Source organism: Plectrocnemia conspersa, unplaced genomic scaffold (genome assembly GCF_051122295.1).
Source record: "Plectrocnemia conspersa isolate PC_06_02 unplaced genomic scaffold, ASM5112229v1 ptg000014l, whole genome shotgun sequence".
NCBI lineage: Eukaryota > Metazoa > Arthropoda > Insecta > Trichoptera > Polycentropodidae > Plectrocnemia > Plectrocnemia conspersa.
Window position 1 is genome coordinate 10,022,235 of NW_028277178.1, and position 9,595 is coordinate 10,031,829.

General features: G+C 32.2%; 2 protein-coding genes across 2 annotated transcripts; one reads left to right on the forward strand and one right to left on the reverse strand.

Moving 5' to 3' along the window:
- The first annotated feature begins 254 nt into the window (after positions 1–254).
- Positions 255–3,808, forward strand: LOC148226183 (Golgi matrix protein 130 kD). The gene is made up of 4 exons (XM_088204971.1): positions 255–368; positions 1,077–2,264; positions 2,329–2,565; positions 2,819–3,808. Exons 1-4 carry the CDS (start codon positions 297–299, stop codon positions 3,725–3,727), a joined length of 2,406 nt encoding a protein of 801 aa, XP_088061097.1. The 5' UTR covers positions 255–296; the 3' UTR covers positions 3,728–3,808.
- A 3,172-nt stretch (positions 3,809–6,980) lies between these two features.
- Positions 6,981–7,653, reverse strand: RpL35 (Ribosomal protein L35). Its single transcript, XM_088204087.1, has 3 exons — positions 7,605–7,653; positions 7,382–7,518; positions 6,981–7,244 (listed from the first exon to the last, which is right to left on the reverse strand). The coding sequence occupies exons 1-3, from the start codon at positions 7,605–7,607 to the stop codon at positions 7,013–7,015; spliced, it is 372 nt and encodes a 123-aa protein (XP_088060213.1). The 5' UTR covers positions 7,608–7,653; the 3' UTR covers positions 6,981–7,012.
- Positions 7,654–9,595: the final 1,942 nt, after the last annotated feature.

A 9,595-nucleotide genomic window follows, 5' to 3' on the forward strand; every position in this document is an offset into this window, starting at 1 on the left:
GCTATAAATGGCAAAGATTTTTTGTAAAATATACCTTATTTTAATAACAGATTTTTATAAATCTTATACAACCAGTTTTGTTAAAAAAATAATTAATCTATTCGGTATTACCCCAATTAAAGTTAAAATTAAAATCTTTTATTAAAATAGATAAAGTAAATGTTTATGTATTATGCGCATTTATTATAATATATTATACAATAATTAGCTAATTACAATATATTTAAAAGTACATGGTCGATATTTGTAGCGTTAAGGTTTGTGTTGTCATCCAGCGGGTGACACTTGACGTGGCGATGGCTACGCCGGGGCCTCGGGAGGCGCCGCCTCTAGGGGCCCATCAACGCTTGGCAGCCGGAAAGAAAAAGGTAATCCTTAAACCATTACTAAAGTCATTAAAATGATAAAATACGTCCAAGGGCTATGGAAAATTTCACTCTGGTGAAACGCTATGCACACTTCCAATTAAATATTTCCAATTTAATTTAATAAAATTTTGTACAAAAAATCTTTAAAAAATACATTTATATACATTATAAAATTAATTATTATAAACATTTATACTGCATTGGATTCGTCAAGAAAATGACACTATTAAATTTCAGTAAAAAATCTGTTCGATATTATGTTTTAATCACTTTAACGATGTTTCCCTTTAAATAAATACATATACAGTGCTGGTATAATAATTAACATACTCAAAATCTGAGATTTACTTCTTTTAATATTCATTTTTTAATTTATTATTATTGTAAAAATAAGGTAGTAATAAATTGCTTTGTTTATACAAATTTAGAATGCCTTTGCTTAAATTAACCACAAATTGATTATTTTCACTGCAATCAAGAAAATGTTTTCTATTAAACAATTTACCCCCATCAAATACATTCCTATATAAAACATAACTATTTTTCACTATTATCTATCTTAATACTTAAAATAAAATATATTTACTGTATAACACTTATCCTCACTAAAAACTTGGTAAATCAGTTGTTGATACATTCTTAGCTTTACCAGAGTATATCATCTGAATTCAACCAGTTATTCTCACATTTCTCTATTTATTTTTTTAGTTGGAAGAATACAAACTAAGAAAGAAACCAAACAAAGCTACTGATAATGGAACTTCATCGCCGATCACTAATGAAAATATATTCAATCCTACCGTTGCATCTATGACTCAAAATAACAATATTCATAGTGAATTAACAAATGGTAAATCGCTTGCTACACCGCCGGAAAATTTCTTCGATCAGCCAATTCATTTTCAAGGACAATATCCAAATTCTAACACGCCCGAAAATCTTCCATTAGCCGGAGCACTATTTCCTATGCAAAGCAACTCTGAAGACTTTGTAATCAACGGGAGCATTGTGCAGGAGCAGAACTATGCAAATCCAGCAATATTTAAAGATGAAGCTATGGAGGAAGTCATACCGATCTCTGAAGCGATTAAGCTAAAACAACAACTGCAGTTCCATATGCAAACTGTCGAGTTCCTAGTTTCAGAAAAAAACAATCTATCATCCAAAGTCGGCGAGTTAGAAGCGGCGATTTCAAAGATTCAAAATATAAACAGTGACATCAACGATCGGTTAAACATCTCGAGACACCGGGCATCTTGTTTGGAAATGGAAAATTCAAATTTAAAAGAGAAAGTCGAAGAGATGCAGCATCACATGTCGGCCGCATTGGAAGAAAACTTTAAATATAAAAATGTAGAATCGACTCATGCAAATCAGTGCAGAGATTTGAAAGAAGAGCTACAGGAGACCAAATCGTTGATCGGTAACAAGATTTCAGAAAATAACGAACTGAAGAGTAGAATAGAAGAACTGACTTTTCACGTGAACGCCGCTGAGTTGAGATTCCAACAGTTAAACCAAGGTTATCCTCAAATGCAAAGCAATTCCTTGATCGAACAGAATCAAATGTTAGCACATCAGATTGAAGAATTAGGCAGAAAGATTAAGGAGTTGGATTCGGAAAAAAATCAGTCTAATGCTCAATACCAACAATACGTGCAGCAACTCAACAATCAATTGGAATCTATGAGTCAAAAGCACGAAACTCTCTTGCTCGAGAACGAGAACTTTATAAACAGAGAATCGAATTTGATGCAACAGATGGACTCTCTAGAGAAGCAATTGCAAACTACGACGATTGCAAAGCCTGAAGTTAAAGCCAAAGATGCAACAGAAGACATCGCTCAAATAGAACTTGTCGTTAAAGAAATGGGAGAGGAAAATCAAAATTTGAAGGTAATGAATAATACAATAATTAAGCTTGCTTGAAGTTATTTTAATAATTTTATTAATCACTTAGAGTGCCATAGAAGAGAAAGAAGCAACTCTTCAATCGTATTTAGGTCAAATTAAGATTAACCATAATCACATTGAAGAGTTGACTAGTACTATTAATTTGATGCAATCAGAGAAGATGGATATTGCAAAATTGAATGCAGCTATTGAAAGCGACAGAATTGCAGCGCAAAAGGCTATGACGCAAAATACAAAATTAAAGTCAGAATTGGAGAGTCTACAAGAAGCTTATAAAAAAATGGTTTGTTTGACTTATTTAAATCTATGTTTAAGTGAGGCTGTTTTTCTGAATACTATTTAATTTAATTGTTTGCGTAATACATTTTTTTTTAAACTCAAATGCAAAAGTTGATTTAACTAGAACCAATAAGCATTCTGTCTAGTTTCACACAAAAATCTCAAAAATTACTAATTTTCAGTTGTAATTGTATACTTCCAATACGACACTATATTTATTATATATTATAATTAACGTTATAATATTGTTTTTTTAGACTGAAAGCAAATTAGAGTTAGCCGAGCTCCTTCAAGCCGAAAAAAACTTGTCAAAAACATTGACACTGACGATGGCAGACAATGAAGAAAAGTTGAAAGACACCACATCTAAACTTTATGCTAAAGACGAAGAAATGATCAGATTGCAAGCTGAATCTAGTATGTTAGAAAAAGAGGCTCAGAAATACAGTAATATCTCTAACAATTGCGAAGGACATGATCATTCCTCTGATAAAACAAAAATAGAATTGGAATTTCTCAAAGAACATTCGAAGGTGATGAATGAAAATAATGAGAAATTGATGCAGATCATATTAAAACACGGCATTTCGTTCGACGAAGAAACGACAGATGTTGATGTTAAAATGATTGAAAGTGAAGATGTGGGCATCGAAGCTAACGAAGAATCTTTTAGGGTTACCAAATCTGACAATAGTAAGCACATTCCCGCTACAGAAGCTATGAGAAAATTGCAAGAGAGGTTCACAAAGTTGATGGACGACATGGCTAATTTATCGGACGATAAGCAGAGATTGGAGCATTTGGTTCTACAGCTTCAAGGCGAAACCGAAACCATTGGCGAATATATTGCACTTTATCAAAGGCAGCGTAGCATTTTGAAGCAGCGGGAATACGAGAAGGATATTCAGCTAAATCAGTTGGCACAAGAGAAGGAGAATCTGAAAGAGCAACTCGATCAGTTGAGCCAGTTGGTCGAACAGCTCATAAAGGAGAGCGGCGTGAAGTATCCAAAGCCAAATGCAGAAGTTGAAACAATTCAAACAGCAGCACAAATTAACCATTTGCTCACTGAGATAAAGGAGAGCCACCTCGTCGAGTCCAATCAAGTTAACGTAGATAACTTTCAACCATGTTCATGGTGCTCCGGAAAACTTATTAACATTTAATTTATAGTATTTGTTTTTGTATATGAATATTTTAAAGTGCCTATTACACCAATAAATCGCTTATCGAAAATTTTTATTTAATTATATCTTTTATTTAACTCTATTTTTAAGAATGATTTTATACACTTATAGTATTAACTCATAACACACCTAAAGTGCCTAGGCACTAACATGGTCACAAATTATTACTGAAAGGATTACTCCTCTGGATTCCTCGACATCTCTCTGATGCGCTCTTTATCTTTTTCATAGGCTGTAGGTATCATCCTCGTTAAAATGGAATAAAAATATGAAAAACTTATTTTATTCATAGCCTGCCTGTTTCACTGATACTACTAGTATATCTTCCTTTGTTCTAATGCTGCAATTTTTATGACATTTTCACGTTAATTATCTTAAATTTTATTCTATAGGGTTTTAAGAATAATAACTACAAGTTTGTATCATTAGATAATACATTTACATAAATATTATAGAGTTTTATTCACTAACGCCTAGAAAAATTTATTGTGACCGAGTGTTGTGCATTTGGTTATTATGCAGACGGTCAAGATCAATGTAAAACGGTAGTATTCGCAGTGGTGAGTCTTTATTGCTACCTCTAGAAAAGCGTGTCTGGTTTCTATACTGGTCTAATTATTAGCTTGTGTGAATAGGAGAAAATGTTGTTAAACCTCGCAAAATAATGTTCACTCTTTTCAATGAAGTAAGAGTATGTCTCCAGGTTCTCTTTATAAGGGAAACCATTGTGGTCGATTACCAACGTCAATAAAAGATACGATACTATTCGGTGCGCGAAACAATGCGTGTGTCGAAAACCATAAAAATGGTATAAGTATTTTACTACCAGTTGCGTAATTTTGGTTACAGAAACAAACGTTAATGATTTTCGAATGTTTACGTGGCCATTGTAAGTTTAGTTCAAAGACCTAATACAGTTGATCCAATTCGAGTGTCCTATGTTGGTAGCACTGTAAATCAGACAGATGTCAATAATCACTCGTGTTCAAAGTGTCAAATGTTAGTTTGCAACAATACATTTACGAAGTGAATCGCTTAGCCACCGCTCAACGCATTAAAATTGCTCTACAGAAATAAAAATTTTGTACGAACTATATATCGAAATTTACAGGAAGATAAATTTAAAATGTCCTACTGAGCGAACAATTCGCAACGTAGTGAAAAAATTTGAAGAGACTGGAAGTGTTGAATATTGCTGCTGTAAATGTAGTGTGACCCAAGACCTGGAATTGTCGATTCACTAGCTTTTGGGCTTTTAGTATGGCTCCTTTTAACGCATTTTGCATCTGGACTTGCACCTAAATCCGTATAAAATTCAGATAACACAAGAACTAAATCTCATATTTGGTGTTAGAGCAGTAGGCAGTTATTGCTGATTTTTCAAAAAAAAATTCTTTCTCTGGTGAGGCACATTTCCACCTCTCTGGTATGTTAATAAGCAAAATTGAAGCAAATAGGGCGAGAAAAATCCTCATGTGACACGAGGGACTATTATATGCCCAAATAGTGACTGTTTGGTGCGCATTGTGGTCAAGCGGCGTCATTGGGCCTTACTTTTTTAAAAACGATGAAGTTCAGACTTTAACAGTTAATTGTATAGATATTGCTATGGAAGACACGTGGTTCCAACAAGACGGCGCAATTCGTTACATATACATTGGGTGTTTTGCGTGAAAAGTTCACAAACCCGAAACAATGGAATACCTAAAAACTAACATTCGCCAAGTTATAACCGAGATACTGCCTGAGTACATTTACCTTTATATAATCCAGAAGTTAATCATAATTTGCAACCAAAACTTCAGGGATGAATTTCGATATTGTTGGTTTTGAAATGTAATAAACTGCGATAGCTATTTCCTTATGCCAAAAATGACAGAGTAATCTCGAATTTTATTTTCACTGGTATTGCACACTTCATTTTAGTGTCTCTTTGTTGAATCGCCTGTGTAACTTTTTGTATTTACTTTGATCTTTTGCTAGCTCTCTTAAAAGTTGAGCTGAACTACGAATATCATCTTTTTGCAGCAACCACTGTCTTGTCCACAGCCGTTTCTTTTTGCTTCTACTATATTAACTATACCCTCTCTTTTGCCTTACTTATCCTTAAATTTATATGACCTGCAATTTCGTACGCTTTCCCGTTTTGAGGATACATAATTAATACTTGTAAGTACCCAATAAAACTAGTCACAACAAAATATTTCGTTAAAAATCGTATAAAATGCTCCATGGTTTTTCTGCAACATCAAAGTTATACCATGATTTAAAAATAAATAAAATTGAACACATAAAGTGTAAAACTTGATAATAAAAATATATGAGGAATAACAATAAATAATAAAAAAAAAACTCTTCTTAATACTAATAATCAAAATAAAATACTAGTTAATATATAATATAAAAAAGACATCATTAATAAAAGGTCATTTTTGTCAATACATTCACCAAAAATAGATAAGCAGATAAGAATGATCTAAGAACTGCAAAATCATTAGATACTACTATGCTTAGGCATAGTGTAGTTAAGCAAGTGAGTGGTTTCGTTGTCTGCTGATACTGTATAAATAATAAATAAAAATGACAAGTGATCGTGCTTAGAGTCTTGATCATGAACTTAAGGTTACTCTTTCAATTATCGTGCCCAATATAACACTTATGTTCATTTAAGATAGTTCAAATATCACAAGTTATTTTTTAATACTTACATATTGATGGCTTTAAAATGTAAAACAATGACATCTTGTACCTTTAATAGAAATACACATACTCAAATAATTGCTATTTTCAAAATATCCAATTAAACACCACAAACTTGAGATTTTCCTTTAGTTTTCTATTTTCATATTCTATTTAGTTTTTTTTTTCTCCTGTAGTCGTCAAATATGGAATTGACAATTATACACTTCATGCCATCAATGTGTGGAGCATGTAAATAAGTATATATATATATATGTGTATAATACATATATATATTTTTACGTGTCACAGAATTTTAGGGAATGTTGATTTTTAATAAAATATGCAGCAGTATTTTAAGTTATAGTTCGAGACTTAATTTATTTACCATTTTAAAATAATTATTCGCCATATGTAGGTCAGGATTTTAACTGGAATCTGATTTATCTTTTGTCTGGAACATCGGTTATTTTCTTTAAATTGTTAAAATTTATAAAACACATATTGAGGAAAAATCTATACACCAATTGAATAACAAATAAAACGATCGAAATTTTTACTTAAAATTTATTTTGAATCATAAACTTAAGCTTTAATAGCAAAGGTACGCGGGAGGTTTCTGTAGTTCCTACGGATCTCTTTGCGGGTCTTAATCTGTGATTCACGTTTCGACAACGCGCGTCTGATGGCTCTGGTCTTCTTGGGCCTGAGGTCCAAAGGCTTGTATTTCTTGTTTTTGTAGAAACCTCTCAAATTCAACTTCTGCTTCTGGTGCATAACAATGAACACGCGAGCGATAGCTTTGCGGACTACGCGTCTGAAATGAGATAAAACCGAGCATAAAACAATAGCATAAAAACATAACCTACAACTGTATCGATGCGATTAAATGTATGGCGAGAAAGGTTGATTATTATAATTATGTGTATGTAACGTTAATTAAGATTATCTTACATTTTGGAAAGTTTAGAAGCGGCGCCGCCGGTGACTTTGGAGACCCGCAAGTTGGTCAGCTCGGTCTTGAGCTCATCGAGCTGCTTCGTCAGCTCGGCTTTGGTTTTTGTCCGCAATTCGGAGCACTTAACTTTACCCTAAAACAAAACAAACGCATTTTCATAAATAAACCACTCGATGGTAACTAATGTCGGAGATATAGACGGATTACGGCAGCACATACCATGGCGGCGGCGGCGTTGACAGTTTGCCGAAAGAGAGAGGCCAGAGACAAGATTCGGGTAGGTTAACGACCATAGACAATCGCAGAGTTTTCCAGATGAGTAAATTTATAGTTTTTATTTTAATATAAAATCCACTAAATTCAAATGATATTTTAAATATAATTTAATCTTTAAATATCGCATACTTAAATAATTTAAAATACTAATTTTGATTATAACAATTTGCATGTTCAATATAACCCCAAATAGTATATTTTTATTAAAATATATTTTATTTTACGTTTCAACTCGTTTTTTAAACATTTTTAATTAAAAATGAGTATTTTGTTACATATGATCTCAAAATTAATAATCAAATTCAAGAATGCTATAAATTAGTGTCATAGAGAACACGAATAACTGACGGACGGTCAAAATAAAACGCATTTCTCATACAATAAGGTGATCAAACGTTTTCATTTAAGAAGGGTCATCTTCCTCAAAAATGTTGTTCTTATTTGTCCTTTTTGAACAAAAATTTATTTTTTTAGCTTCCGCAGCATCTCTAAATAAATAAAATTTTCTAAAATGACCTTTTTTAGCTCCTGTAGCAATCTCTCCTTCTTTGTTTTCCTCAAATAAAAATTTACTCAATATAATTTCGAGATAGTAGGAATATTTTGATGATTAATGAAATCGGGAAAAGTGACATAATATGGTATTTCCTGACACTAAAGGGCAGACGGTTGATGAAAGCTTAAATCACTCTGTAGCGAGAAAGATTTTAAACCATCAGTAGACTTAGCACACGTCCCGGTTACACATCGGCTAAAAACGTCACCTCAGACATTTTTGTTCGTTTACGATGTTGGATCTTCAAGGATATTTAATTTTTTTATTTTGATTCTGTTTATTGGCTTTCTAACTACAAAATATATTTGTATACTTCTTCAATGTAGTCTCCCGATATCACACTTAAGCCAGCGTTTCTTTGTTGCCCTTTCAAAACAATTTTAATAGACAGCGTTTTCTTAGAGAAGACATAAAAATATTTAAAATAAATTATAAAATGCTAAGTAAAGACAAGTTGATATCCGAATTAACTGTTACCTATGAAAATTAAACTTTTTGTTATGCAAAGGTATACCCAACATCAACGCCTCATCCCAACTAATACAAAACAATAAATTGGTACATATTCCGAAGTGGCAAAATGAATTATTATTATTTTAGTGACACCTTTATCCACAGCTGATGCCGAACGCTGTAGCACTAAAACGTATAAAAACACTTTTAAGAAATTAGACTGGTCAAAATCGGTTGAATTCTCTAGTCGTACTATTTATTTTAAAGATTATTCACAAGAAATCCAACATTTTGTCATATGAAATAAAAAAGAGCAGAATCTATTCTATAAAACAGGAAATACACGTGTCTGTCAAAAGAACTTCCAAACGGTGTACAGTAGCGACGTGACATTTGCACATGTCATTTTTATTTAAACTATACTATTTTCAACTAGTAATATAAACTAAACAGCGACGTGCTGGCGACAGATTACGTCCAATAGGTGAAGATAAGAGACTAAAAATATTGTATACAGGCAAGTAATAAAATAAACTTTAAACAGAATGAATAAAAACATTCATATTGCATAAATAATGAGTTTGAATCTCGAGCAGTGTTTTACCTAGTGGTCTAAAACATTTTTTTATATTTATTATATTTAATTTACATTATTGCATAAATAAAGTATTGAGTTTATAAATAATAAATTGTCTCACCAACCGTCACTGATTATCACCATATGGCACAATAAACGTAAGAATAAAGAAGACAAGTGCCCACGACTGATATTTTAGGACGATTATAACATTAATAATTTAAAAATTATGACATATCATTATCATTTCTCTGTGGGAATATTGTGCTTAGATTCTAATTATTGTGCATAGTTTTTATGGTTCATAATTATTTTTCAGAAGCCATGAGCGATTAATAATATGACTAC

What these genes read in the sequence shown, in the direction of transcription:
- LOC148226183 (XM_088204971.1), top strand. Translation starts at nt 297, where the DNA reads ATGGCTACGCCGGGGCCTCGGGAGGCGCCGCCTCTAGGGGCCCATCAA. An exon ending in TGGCAGCCGGAAAGAAAAAG is followed by an intron (nt 369 to 1,076) that starts GTAATCCTTAAA and finishes TTATTTTTTTAG; the next exon opens with TTGGAAGAATACAAACTAAG. An exon ending in AAGAAGCTTATAAAAAAATG is followed by an intron (nt 2,566 to 2,818) that starts GTTTGTTTGACT and finishes TTGTTTTTTTAG; the next exon opens with ACTGAAAGCAAATTAGAGTT.
- RpL35 (XM_088204087.1), bottom strand. An exon ending in GCTTCTAAACTTTCCAAAAT is followed by an intron (nt 7,245 to 7,381) that starts GTAAGATAATCT and finishes ATCTCATTTCAG; the next exon opens with ACGCGTAGTCCGCAAAGCTA.